At 33.9% G+C, this 14,705-nt stretch overlaps 1 protein-coding gene across 3 annotated transcripts in view; it reads right to left on the bottom strand.

The window, feature by feature from the left end:
• Window positions 1-14,705, bottom strand: part of ADGRG6 (adhesion G protein-coupled receptor G6) — a 186,573-nt gene that overhangs the window by 35,757 nt on the left and 136,111 nt on the right. For all 3 annotated transcript variants that reach the window (XM_044677199.1, XM_044677200.1, XM_044677201.1), the window contains 5 exons: window positions 14,399-14,570; window positions 12,395-12,535; window positions 7,623-7,742; window positions 5,094-5,136; window positions 2,711-2,817 (listed from right to left, as the gene is read on the bottom strand). In XM_044677199.1, coding sequence (XP_044533134.1) covers window positions 2,711-2,817; window positions 5,094-5,136; window positions 7,623-7,742; window positions 12,395-12,535; window positions 14,399-14,570 — 583 coding nt within the window. The remainder of the gene's footprint in view (window positions 1-2,710; window positions 2,818-5,093; window positions 5,137-7,622; window positions 7,743-12,394; window positions 12,536-14,398; window positions 14,571-14,705) is intronic.

The following is a 14,705-nucleotide window of genomic DNA, read 5'->3' as shown; positions in this document are numbered from 1 at the left end:
ATATATATATATATATATATATATAGCAATGGTTTTGTTTTCATTCCTTTTTCAATGGAAAGAGTGAATGCAGGAAGGATAAAGGTAAATTCTTGTTAAACAAAAAATTAGTTTTAAAAAAAGGGTAAAGATTGAATAAAGGAAATATTAAAAAGGCAACAATTAATTGGGAAAAATCTAAACATAAACATATTTCATTTAAGTTGTGGGTTTCTTAGAAATCTGCATCAGTTCTTTATATATCTTGAAAATGGGAGATATATTTTATATAGCTGATGTGTGAATTTTTTTCCTTAACTATGCAAATTTTATGAGGGTTTTTTTTTCTTTTCCTTTTTTCAACAAGAGAGGGGGAAAAGGAGAGAAAATAAATATTTGTTAATTGAAAAAATAAAATTGAAATAAAAAATAATCCATTAGGTGAGAGGAGTCTTTGCTTCAGTGGAGGGCACAAATCCCCTATAAATAGAGATTTTTATGTTCCTGACATATCATCTAGTATTTCCCATATTTATAAGGTTTTTTCAAACTTGCAAATTTAAACCAGTTAAGCCAAAGCATATGTTTTTGCATTAACTATGCTGAAGTATATAACTTTCCTGGAAGAGTGACTATAAACCAAAATATGTCTAGGTGGAAGTAAAAGAATGAATCTATTTTATAGGGCATAGGAAATCCAGTGAAATTGAAGGATTTTCCACTATTCAGGACAGGCTGGCTCATTTTCAAAAGGGGAAAAAAGTTGTCATTTTATAGGTCAACTTATATTTTTTGGAAGTAAAGAATAGAAGTCATTTATATTCAGAGGACAAGAAAAATGTTCTTTTCTATATTTTTACAATTTTTCATTTATCTCTTGTTCTTTTCCCTTGAGACACTTAAGCCTGAAGGTGTCAGGAAAATTATCAAGAGCCCATGAAATTTGGTCAGGCTAAGTGGGTGATAGATCAGAGGCTAAATCAATAACAAGCCTCCAGGAAGCAATAGGTATTTTTTAGCCTTTCCTCTTGGTATTATCCTTTTAGGCCTAGCAAGAAGAAAGTTATGTGTGAATCCAGGTAATAAGGTAGAGCTCACACATCAATATTTTTTCATGCCCATTTTTCCCAGATTACATGTTGAGACAATTTTCAAAAATCATTTTGTTTTCCATACCTTTGTGAACAATCAGCATCATCACCTTAACCAGACATCAGATCTAGCTCAAATTTCATAAGCATTTGAAGTACCCAAGGAGGCAGGGTGATATGACTTTCTAATTGGTCTCCCTGAAGCGTCTCCTCACTCTAAACCACCCTCCACTCAGCTGCCAAAAGGATTTTCCTGAAGCAAAGATCTGACCAGTCAGACCGTATCATTCCCCTATTTTAATAAACTCTTTTGGTTCCCTATCTCCGCTAGAACTGAATATAAAACTCTCTATTTGGCATTTTGCATTCTGCAGAATTGAGCCCTATTCTGCCATTTAAATGTGACACTGTACTCCTTTGTGTGTCCTCTATGATCCAGTAATGCTGGTCTAATTTCCTTTTTTTTTTTTTTTGAAAATTTCATTTAATTAATTAATTTAAAATATTTTTACATGGTTACAAGATTCATGTTCTTTTCCTGTCCTTCCACCACCACCCTCCCTTAGCTGACACACAATTCCACTGGTTTTTATATGTGTCATTGATCAAGACATATTTCCATATTATTGATATTTATACTAGGGTGATCATTTAGAGTCAATATCACCAATCATATCCCCATCAATCCATGTGATCAATCAGTTGTCTTTCTACTGTGTTTTTATTTCCACTGTTCTTTCTCTGAATGTGGGTAGCGTTCTTTCTCATAAGTCCCTCAGAATTGTCCTGGGTCATTGCATTGCTGCTAGTACAGAAGTCCATTACATTGGATCATGCCATAGTGTATCAGTCTCTGTGTACAATGTTTTTCTGGTTCTGCTCCTTTCACTCTGCATCAGTTCCTGGAAGTCATTCTAGTTCACATGGAATTCCTCCAGTTCATTATTCCTTTCAGCCCCAGAGTCCTAAACCTATTTTTAGTATTGAAAGGAATGGCTAGGTGATGGCTAGGTGGCTCAATGAATAATAAGCCAGGACTAGTTCCTGATTTCAAATATGGCCTCTGATACTTCCTACCTATGTGATGCTGGGCAAGTCACTCAACCCCAATTGCTTCGCTCTTACCATTCTTCTGCTTTGATACCAATCCCAAGTATTGATTCTAAGACAAAAGGGAAAATTAAAAAAAAAGAAGCCTTCTAAACACAGCTTTTATGATGTAATTTAAGAGTTCTTTTCTACTCTGTTTTTGCTTTCCACTGGAAAAACATTGATCTTTGCTTTTATCATGACTGTATTCTTTCCATTTCCTCTCCCCTACCTTCATTACTCTAATGCTTCTAAGTCCCTTTCTCAAGATTCAGGGGTTTCATTATACTTCTTTCTTTGTTTCTAAGACTTTTCATATGATTTCATTTTTTGTTGTCTCAAAAAATGAAATAAGTGGCTTTCCTTTGTAACAGTTACTCTGAATAATTATTCACATGATTCATAGTGTTTTTCATTTAGAACCAATATCATGAGTATGGGAGAATGATGACCAGGATAAGAAAGACACCTATAACATGTGGTCTGAAAAGCTGGTGTCCTAAAGGGAAATAATGATTTCACAAAAAACAAGGAAGGGATTCTGCACTCACCATTAGAACCCCAAAGTGGGTGAGGTGGTTACACAAGCACACTGTCTCACTTTCATTTGATTCTTGCCGTGCAACACAGCCAGATGTGTTCCAGCCACCAAAACCTTCTGTAGGAGTAAAGCAATGCAGATTATTACAATTATTACAATATTAGCAAAAAGAGTATGATATAATGGGAAGAGCTTTGGATATGGAATCAGACAATCTGAGTTCAAATATCGGAGTGTAACTATGAACTGAAGTAAGTCAACTTTTCCTGTCTAGGTTTCAGAAACCTGTTTTCTTATGTGGAGGGTAGAGAAGGGTTGGATTAGGAGATTTCAGAAGTGCCTTCCAGCTTCTTAAAAAATAATATTTTATTTTCCCCGAATACATGTAAAATCATGGTGTTTTTTTAAGTTTAAAGCTCCAATTTGTCTCCCTCCTTCCCAGTCTCTTTTCCTTTCCTCCCTTACCCCTTTGAAATGGTAATTAATCTGACAAAGATTTTACATATTCAACCATGTAAAACATTTTCCCTTATTAATTACTTTGTGGAAGCTACCTTAAACAAAACAAAATTTAAAAAACTGGAAAGGACTTCTGAAATCTCCTATACCCATTTTAAACACAGGATAGTATGAATGCAATTCCTTGAAGGGCATCCTATTCTTTTCTGACTTTAGAGTCTTTTCTGACTCTAAAGAAGGTAAGAGTTTTGTTTGGTTGGGTTTTTTAAAAAATTCTATTCTGAGAAGGATCGATAGGTTTCACCATATTGCCAAAGGGGTTCATGACACTCACATACACATACACACAATGTTAAGAACCTCTGTTTTATGTTTACTATTTGAGTAGTGAGGAAGAAATCTTAACCACCTAACATGTAATGGCCAGTCAAAGGAAGACTAGAAGAGTAATGGGCAGCTGTAATGATTTAACTTTTAAAGGAAGAAGGAAAGTAGTGGCTTGCTTAGATAAATCACCATGGAGATGTAATGATTTTTATTCCTTCTCTTTATTAGAATGGGGATAATATTACCACCTACCTTCTAGGGTTGCTCTGAATACTCAGTATTGGCTTCAAGGTTGAAGAGTGGTAAGGGCTAGGCAATAGGGGTTAAGTGACTTGCCCAGGGTCACACAGCTGGGAAGTGTTTGAGGCCAGATTTGAACCTAGGACCTCCCGTCTCTAGGTCTGGTTTTCAATCCAATGAGCTACCCAGCTGCCCCCTATAAATTTTAGATATAATCATCACTATCACTACGATTCCTCCACCTCTTCCTCCACCTTTCTAAATTCAAGTCTCCTCATTCCATGTCTAGTGCTTTCTACTTTTAAATAAAGAATATTAAAATTTTACAAGGAACTCAACAAATTATTCTTGTGCCCAAGATGGAGAAATGAATGTTGGATCATAGGACTGATTAATAAATTTGTTTCTTATTGAACAAATGGCCCTAAGAAGTGGCAATTAATTGATTGCCATCACTTGCAGAGAAGCATCTCATGGAAAGCCATTGTTCTGTCCATCTTAATCAATTACTTTCTTAAGGATATAGAAGGCATACTTATTAAAGATCAGATGATGTATTCAATGATATAGTGGGAATTCTAAAAGATCTCAACAGACTAGAAGAAAGTTAGAAATTATGAAGATAAAATATAAAGGAAATACATGTAAAATTCTAACATTGAAGTTAAAAATCGATTGTGCAAGGACAAAATAAGGAAATCTGTGGTTTTGTAGTTTATGAGAAAATACTTGAATTTTTAGTTGACTTTAAGTTCAATATAAGTTAATATTTTGTTATGATTACTAGAGAATGATTGTGCAATTTTAATCTTCATTATTAGAAGTAAAAATGTATAAAGAAAGAGAAGTAATACTCTCATTGTACTATACCCTTGTCCAATAAATCCTGGAGTATTGTGCACAATCCCTGCAGTGTGTATGGAGGAAGAGTACATAAGAAATTTATTTTGAACCTTAGATTTTATTAGTAAAAGTCAAATCCTACTAGGAGACTAGTTTGTATGTGTGTGTATATGCTTTGCTTTTTGTTTAGCCTACGGAAATAAAATAGAATTAACTTTTCTATCCACCTAAAATGGTTTTTCAATAATGCAGTCACAGTCACTCTTGTTTGATATGAGTAAGAAAAATGACCACCAATTTAAAAGGCAATATGGCAAAGTTCATAGAGAGCCCAGATGATCTAGATGTAAGTCTTGATTTTGATATAGTTGTCTTTGTACGAGTGAGTAACTTTCTAAGAAAAAAAGAGTTGCAGAGCAGTTGCCAATATCTATTGGAAGAGAGAATTTCCTCACTCAGAGATCTCTGGAATAATAAATTCAAAAGTACATACGGAAAAAAGGAACATTTATTTTTAAACTTACTGTTTTTATTCAAATCCCAGAAGACACAGATAGGATGAAGCACCTAAATAAACATAAGCACAAAACATGTAATAAGATGTTTAAATGAAATTATTCAGTAGTTATTGTGTTTTAAGGTTTTCAAGGAAAGGAAAAAATCAACCCAGGACTCTTCCTTTTAACCTGGGCTCTAAAGAGGAAGATACTACTTAGCTCAAAGCAGAAAATTATACCTTTTAATGAATCAAAAGAAAAACTGATGTACTACTTATTATTTTTACTATCAATTGTTTTTCAGATGCTTTGTGACTCCATTTGAGGTTTCTTTGTAAAGATAACTGGAGTGGTTTGCCATTTCCTTCTCCAGATCATTTTACAGATGAGGAAACAGAGGGAAAAAAGGGTTAAATAACTTGCTCAGGGTCACATTGCTAGTAAGTGTCTGAGGTGAGATTTAAAATCGGGACTCTAGGCCCAGAGTTCTATCTGCTGCATCATTTAGCTACTCTGATGTACCATAGTGGAGGAGAAAGAAAAAAAAAAGAAACTGTGAACTTGGTGGTATCAGGAGACTGACCTGAAGTCTGACTCTGCCACTTAACATTCAAGTAACTTGGGATAATTGGTAGTTTATTTAACTTGTCTGAGAATCAGTATTATAACTGGATACATGCCAACTTATAATTACAAATATAATCCAAATCATACTTGTAAAAAGAAATAGAGTAATGATGATGGTGATAATGATAGCAATAATACTTGTCCTTTCTATTCCCGAAGGATATATTGGGAACCAAATTAGATGATAAAAAGGGTGCAATACTTGTAAAGGGGTATATAAATATAATCTGTTACTATTATTCTTGTTACAAAATCCTCAGTCTACTATAATTACTGATATTACTGATTCATTAGAAGATGAGCTCCTTGAGAAGAGGTACTGTTTTGTCTTTCTTTGCCTCCCAGAACTTGGCACAGGGCCTGGCACATACATAGCTTATTATAATGCCTAATGACTAACTGACTGATATTTCACACAGCTCTTAGAATATATTTTATTTTCCCTGATAACATGCCCATATCTCTTTTGCAAATGTCAAGGTCAAAAAAAGAGAGGGGTCTTCACATTTTTCATGCCATAAACTCCTTTGGTAGTATGCATAAGCCAATAGACCCCTTCTAAGACCAATATATGTTATTTTAAATTCATAATTGAAGGAAATCTTAAATTCAATTGATGAAAAGAGGCATTTTTCCCATCCAAGTTCAAAGACATCTTGAAAATGTGTCCACAAACACGTTGATAATTCAAGGATTCAAGGTCAAGAATGCCTGAACTAAGAGAAGTTACCAGACTGTAAAATTTTAAAATTTGGACCAAGTTTACCTGCCTCTAATATCCCCCCAGTAGAATGCAAGCTTCTTGAGAACAGAAACTCTTTTTTTATGTCTTATATCCATAGCTCCTGTCATAGAGACTTGAATATAATAGATACTTGTAAGATTGTATTAGATTGGATTGATAATAGTAATAAAAAGAAATCATTAGTTGCAAAAATAAAAACCCTTACTTAAAACTAGCCTGTTCTTGAGCCGTTCTGTCCTTTTTCAGCCTGCTTGGCTGAGCAAATGTTAGTTAATGTTACACTAATGACTATAGGGGGAGAGTAGAGAAGAAGGAAGAGGAAAAGGAGGAGAAAGGAAAAGGAAGGAGCAGGAGGAGGAGGATAAGAAGAAAAAGAATAACATGGAGAAGAATGGAGGAGAAAAAGGAGGGAGAGGAGGAAGAGGAAGAAAAAAGAAAGAAAAAAGAAAGGAAGGAAGGAAGAAAGAAAGAAAGAAAAAAGGAAGAAAGGAAGAAATGAAAGAAAAGAAAAGACATAGAGAGGAAATAAAGAAAAGAGAGAGAAGGGAACAGAGAAAGAAAAAGAAAGAAAAAAGGAGGGAAGGAAGAAAGAAAGGAAGAAAAAGAAAAAAGAAAACATTTAGGCTAGACTATTTAGGAAATGAGAGCCCTTCTCCCATGGTTATTAAGTGTAAGAGGCAGAACTAGAATTAGTATCCTGATTTTAAGTCCGGTGTACTTTCCACCATACCATAATGTTCAAGGAGCATGAGATCAACATTAAATAAACATCCCAATATTCCAATGTCATCTCTTTCATATTTCTCATTTTCTATATTTACTTGTATTCTTATTTTTAATGAAAATTCTTATAAAGTCAAACCCATAGTTAGGCAATTTTCACATCTGTATTTCTCTAAAGAGAGATGCCCAACTTTTAAAACATTTTCTCTTCAATTTCTCCTACTGGCCCTCATTTTTATCACCCACCTCCAACCCCCTAATGAAAGTTGCCAATTTCCCATGATGTAAGAAAACCAGGCAAAGTTCCAGAATTGGCAGCCTCCTGCTGCTCCCTTCTTTACTCTGGAAAAGTACAGATTAACCCCACAGGTCATTGGACAGATTTCCAAAAAACCATTTGAGATAGTCTAACACTGATCTTCTCTGTACTTGGAGAATTATTGCTCAAGATACTTTCTTACCTGATTTCGTGTATGTTTGATTATAACCTGGACAGGTTCCTGAAGATCCCGGATACTAATGTTTCCAATACTGCACGCCATCACATAGCTCACTAGCTTGTCTCGCTGAGTTTCTACATCCTTTTAAAGAGAACAAAAAAACAATACCTTACACGTACTAGTCCAAGTACACACTTTTATTTTATTGTAGTATTCCAAAATAAGCAAACAGTCAGCAACTTTTACACTTAAGATCTCCATTATAAGAATGTCCTGTTTATAAAATCAAATTGCTGGCTTTCCTCGTGGTGCTCTGCTATTTCCCTTATTATCATAAATACACAGGGAGAGCACATTGTAAGGCAATTTTCATGAAGTTTCACTCTCAATGACTGCATTTGAGGCTGGTCAATTATACTATTGACAATGTGAACTCATAAACAATGCAAACTCATAAAAAGTTGTGAACAATTAGATCATTTCCTTAACTATGCAAAAAATGAGACTGCTTATCTTTTGGAGAAACAATTTTTATAGGTAGGAAGGGATTATGGTGTAATTTTTTTTTAATCTTTGACTTTTACATTTAGACCACTTGACATATTTACTAATGGATTACATCTAAATGTAATTTTGGTGGCTCAGTGACTAACTAAAAATATGAATTGTTCTTTCTGATATTTAATCTAATATGTAAAATTTTAATTACAGAACTGATTGATTTAACTCAGTGATTCCCAAAGTGGGCTCCACTGCCCCCTGGTGGGTGCTGCAGTGATCCAGGAAAGTGGTGATGGCCACAAGTGCATTTATCTTTCCTATTAATTGCTATTAAAATTAAAAAAAATTAATTTCCAGGGGGCTAAGTAATATTTTTTTTCTGGAAAGGGGGCAGTAGGCCAAAAAAGTTTGGGAACCACTGATTAACTTATGCTTCAAAGAAGATCAGCTGGCACTTGAAACATTAAGATGTCTCCTTAAATATATTCCTTCTTAGAGAGGAAACATGGAGCAATTTATAGAGCACTGATTTTGGAGGCAGTTAAATTCTCATCCAGCCTAGACTACCTAGGTAACTAGAGTTACTAAGTAGGGGAGGTAGGACTAGAATTAAGGTCTCCTGATTTTAAGTCCAGTGTTCTTTCCACAATCTTGTGATACTACAATAGTCACTTAACTAGCTGCATGACCCTGGCCAAGTAATTTATTTTATTTGATCCTTATTTTTTATCATCTATAAAAGGATAGATGATCAAAATATCATATGACTTCCCTGCTTGCAGCATTTTCCCAAATCCTTCCATAATTCTGCACGGGTGAAGAGGAATGCACCATAGGCCTTTCTTCTTTACTTTCTTTTAATGCCATAAGGACACCAATGGAGCTCTTGGACTGCCCATTTGTCATCCTTTGTACTTGCCACCTGATCAGCCTTTCTTCCTATTCTAAACTTCTCTGATGGCATTTTTCAGTTCCATTCTTCTCTGAAGCTCTTCATTGGTTATTGTTGTAGCCTGCTAATATCCAATAAGAACCTCTTTCCTGTGCTTTTCATGATATTTACTTTTGATTCTTGAAGGAACGTTTGCTTCCATGTCTTGCAGCTATATAGCTACCATTGTAGAAAGCTAGTATTGAACAAATTGAACTTTATTTCTAAGAGAAATGTGGGATCAATAAAGTCATTTTACAGTTTCCTCTAATCTGATCTTCATCTATTGGTCCCTTCTATTCCACCTACACATATTTGGGGAAGCTATATAGACTGACCATCCAAATGTAAGTCATCATTTGGGCAACAGACATTCATCAACTTAATCTTGTGCAGATGGTTAAGTCAAACTCTTGAATTATTCTTCTGTATCGTTCCAGGACAAGTTGAAAACCTCACTGTGTCTAAGGGAACTCTGGAAGACTGCACCATCCACAAATATTTACTCCTCAGTTCAGTCCTCAGTTCAGACTCTAATAGATCTCCTCTGCCACAAGAGTAAACATTCTTGACCAGCATATATTTTCCTATTTTATTCCTAATCTGATATTTATGATCTGGGAATTATCAAGAAGCATTATTTTAATCAAATTTGGTGAGAGGAATCATATTAGAAGAAAGCCTTTAGAAATGTTTTGCTGTAATAAATCAAAAACTTCTTCAAATAATGAACACAATAGGTTCTTGTATTCGCTATGTCATTCAGTCAATGGGGAAAGATAAAGATGTGGTCTATAATATATCATTTTCCTAAGCCTGCTTATTCCCTACAAATACACTTAACGCAGATGCATACACTTAACCCAGATGCATCCAATTCATGTGTAGCTAAGTCTCGTAAAGATTTTATATAGGTAATGGTAGCTCTTTTTCACTTGGTTGCGTTTTTACCCATTAATAAAATCTGAAATTTCCCCCCATGCTTTTGGTATCATCTTCAGATGCCTTTTTGAATCAGACTTGTAATGCCCTCACAGTCATATATATTACAAAACATACAACTAATCCCATCCAGCTACTTATTCCATATTTATTCTATTTTGTGCCACTTCTGCCTTCTCTATAATATCTTTGACTGTAATTTTTGAATCTAAATGTTGTGGGTCCATTGTGTTTGATGGAAAAAACTTATTCATAAAATTTTGCACGTCTCCATTTTTCTTCTATTTTGTATAATTCCATTTTTATCCTTAAATGACTGCGGGATGACTCTACTGAATTGGCTCTTTTGTCAGGTTTTTAAAAATAGTTTTATCCTGTATATTTCTCGTTTTTTTGAGATAATACTGCTCAGAGCCAGCCATAATCCTTCATAATATTTTACAAATGTGTATATTTTAAATTGTCATTGTTCTTGACTACCATTTCTCTCCACTTCATAATTAAGTAAAACACTTAGGAACTAGAGCACTTTATTGGCTCTCTTGGTCTTCTTCTTGTGGCAAATACACCAGTTAAACCTCTGTATAAAATTAACAGATGGCAATGTTATCTCTACTGTCCATTCTCTATTTTTCATTTTTAATTACTCATTTAAAAAGTTTAAATTACTCACTTAATTACTCGTTTAAAAAGAGTGATTTCAATTGCATACTATATTTTTTATTCTTCTTCTCCAAGTCTTTTTTCTAATTCTGACTTTTGTTCTTAAAAATCAGCAGTCTAATTGTACACAGTCAATGGATTCAAGGATAATTCCCTCATCTATGATGAGTATCAACCATACTTTTGTGAAATACCAAGGTGTCTTTAATCATTTCAAGAGAACAGAAAAATCTTAAAATAAATTCCAGATGAGCAATTTTGAGGGAAAATGAGAGTAGGGAAAAATTAAATTTTTTCAGGATGTCACAACTAATTTGGACAAGAAGACATTCTAACCCATCATCTTCTAAATTTGACTGTATATACCATTAATCTGGCAATGTCATGCACTGTTTTGTAAGATCTGCTAAGTACATTATTGATCTTTTGATTTAACTTTCTTTATGCTTATGACTTGTCTCCCAAGATGGATTGTAAGCATCTTTAGTGCTGAGACCATACATTATAGTACTTTGTTTTCTTCACAATATATACTCTCTTGTCTCATGTATTAAATGTATTTCATATATTACTTGATTGATTGCAAAGGTCAGTGAATTATGGAAGTAAGTTATACTTTCTCTTACTTCTTCACTAGATCTACATTTGTCTACTGGAAAAGCGATAGTGAATTAAGGTGTTGAAGTCATTTTCCCCTATTTTAATCTGCCTTGAGAAATTTCCATTTTTCTCTTGTACAGCCAGGTTTCCTCTGAAATATTTTGCATCAACCCCACATTTTAGTATTTAAGAATCCTTACTTTTAAAAACAAAATATTTTAGCGTAGCTTTTATAGATAAGTTCTGTTTTCTGAGGCCAGGGGAGGTCATGGGTGTTTGCTGGCAGTTTACTCTCTAGGATCCAGAAACAATGCCAATAAAAATGGTAATGTGTGCTCAGCACAATAGCAGCCGATTCTGAGGATGTAAAAGAGCAGAAGGTCATTTGAAATACTAATAGGACGGCTGATTAAAGCCAAGAATGCTACTCATTACGAAAACACTACTTCCTTCCGAATGAAAAAAAAATCCTTTCCCCTTACTTGGTGAAGTTTTCTTTAATTCTGTAGACCTTGCTTACTTGTTTCTGATAAGATTGAAACTAAATAATATTTAGCCTAAAAAGAAACTGTTTAAGAATACATTATATATTTTTATTGTATGATTTAACCTGTATTTTTAACTTGTAACCTATAGTACTATTATCTTCTAGTTTTAAGTGGGATAAACTTATTATATTAGCAAGAGGAAAATTGTCTAAAGACAAGTATTTAAAAGAAATATGTTATTTATTTGCTTCATAAATTTTTCTCTAGTATAAGTTATATGTGTCTTGTTTTACAACATGACAAACAGGGAAATATGCATTATATGATGAAATATGTACTACCTATATGACACTACCTACCTTCTTGGGAGGGATGATAGATGGGAGGGTGGGGAAAAAAGAATAAGATATTTTTAAATATAGCTAATGGAAGAATGTTTCCCTTAGATAAGCATATTTATTATAATTTTTTACATATTTATAATAAACTATATGTATTATATTATTGTTACATATTATGCCATATATAAAAAAATAAATTGTGACCCCCCCCAAAAAAAGAGAAATAAAGTTATTTTTCTATCATTTAGGATATACTTAGCTCTAAGAGATAGGATTTTTTTTAAAGGACTTCTTAGAGCAAGTAAAATTAATTCATTATATACTTGCCTGGAAAAGCCCAGTTTTGTTGAAAAAAGTAAATTGAGCTCTTTTAACTGATTCGGATTCTTCTTTACTTAAATTCATAAGTAAACTTCGGGGCAAAATGACAGAAGCCAAAGAATTCACTTGACCCGTCTCAAAATCCATCTAGAGACACAGAAAAAGAATAGTCAAATAATTGCAATAGTTTAATCACTTAGCATGTCTGATTAATGTTATTGATATACCAAAACACACAAGTAAGTCTTAAACCAATTGTTCCCTTCACTAATATACTTACTTTATCATCTTTTTAGATAAGGTCTCTGCTGAGAAAGACCTGAGGCTAGTTACGCTTCATACTTTTAAGTACTAAGGATTTGATTATATTCATTTGAACAAAGAAAAGTATTCAAAAATTAGTAGATATTCTCAAGCAAGAGAATTAGATTTTTCTTCTTTCAAAACAAAGTTATTAATTCATCAAAATTTTCATATTCTTTGTAAAACAATTTGTGGTTTTGGAGTGTTTGGGGAGGGGGAAGAAAAAAAGAACTCTGGATTAAAAATAAAGAATCTCTATGGAAAGAAGAAAGTTTAAATTTCATGATTTTTATATTCCAGTACTCTGTACTTATATCAGTGATTAAATGGCAGAGAAGGACGGATTCCATTAGAGTCAGCTTCTCATTTAACTTTTTGGGATAGTATTAATAGAATTGTCTTTAGCCATGAAAATATAAAAACCTACATTTCTCCTTGGTCTTAAATGCATACCTTCACCTAGAGAGGAGATTTACTCTCCATTTGCTAGTAGAATAGCTGGTTGTCTATTTTGTTACAGCAGTTATAAAACAGTATAGCAAAGTCCATCTTTAAATGTGTCAAAGTGGTCATTAAGCGAATACATCAGAACTTCCATTGGTCCCACTCTCAATATGCCTTAGTCATCCCTCTCTGTGGTAGGAATGTCTGCCTACCCCATCTGCATCCTTGATAAAATAAAAACAATCTCACCATATGACTTACACAGATGACTCTCCTCTTCTGTGAGAGGGAGAACTGACCTCAATAACTGCAGATGAAATATTAGATAATTAAACCACTTTTTGGACAATTCTCTAGTTTTTTATTCATTAAGCAAACAGACACTCCTATGCAACTCTATACACAGACACCATATGTCATTTTTGCACGGTCTGAGAATTTCCTTTCTGGTACTAAATCTTTAGGATTTATAATCCATAGAAATAGGGATCAAAAGGAAAGCCAGACTGACTTTTTTCCATAGAGAAAATTAATTTTTTCCAACGGTTCAGCTGGAATAGCACTGCCTTCAAAGAACCAAAAATGTCCATCCTAGCAAGGGCAATGGAAATGTGTATGGTGGATATGAGCAAGCTGCAATATATTAATAAGCATCAGCCTGGCAGAAAAGTCAGAGTAAAGAAGTCATCAAAGAATTGTCTGACAAAAAAGAGAAACTAGCTGGTTAAATAGCAAGAGTGAGGGATGTCAAGTGGATGGCCAGAGTGCTCTACTTCTCACTCTTGAACTTATGGGAGGAAGAGAGGAAGGACTTGAGCATGTTGAGTGGACCTACTGTGGCCAACTGTGGGGAGAACATAGCAAGAGTTAACTGGGCTAGGTAGGCATGGATGGATTTGGAGCTGAAATAATGGAGAGAACTCTCAAACTGATGAGATCACAAATCCATGTGACTACTGAGAATTTAAGTACTAGTCCAGTTGTCAACTTTTGGTTATAGATTTCCAAAGGAAAATATTACATTTTCCTTAAGTTTTATCCTAAAAATAACAAATTTTTTTGAAGGATACTCAATAATTTTATCTTTCTTCCTACTGATCAAACAATGTCTAAATGGTTTTAGAGAGTTTTGAACTTATCCTACTTTAAGTCTTTATGCTCAAAATTGCTATATTTATCAATATGAAAGGAAAGAGGGTGAATATCCAAAATATATATGCATATCTGTATTTTCATAAGGGCATAAATACCATAAGCTCATACCTGGAAATAGGAATCATTACTGTTTGGGAGACCAATACTGAAAGTTGAACCTTCATATGTCTCTGGTGTCAGAGATGACACTCCAAGAGCCAAATTTCGAGTTGTAATGTTCACAGGCACTTCATTACTTAGCTTTATCTTAAAGGCCAACTCATCAATGGTTTTTAAAGCCCTAAAACATCAGAAACACCATTAACATCATCTTCATCATTATCAAAGAGTAAGCAGCAGCCATTTGCATATAGTGGGAACTATATTACAGAGCAATTTTTAAAAAGTTGAAAGTCTGGGTCATTAATCTTCAATG

The sequence above is a fragment of the Gracilinanus agilis genome, chromosome 4 (assembly GCF_016433145.1).
Source record: "Gracilinanus agilis isolate LMUSP501 chromosome 4, AgileGrace, whole genome shotgun sequence".
Taxonomy (NCBI): Eukaryota; Metazoa; Chordata; class Mammalia; order Didelphimorphia; family Didelphidae; genus Gracilinanus; species Gracilinanus agilis.
The sequence above is the reverse complement of the archived record's forward strand: the minus strand, read 5'-3'. Positions and strand labels throughout refer to the sequence as shown.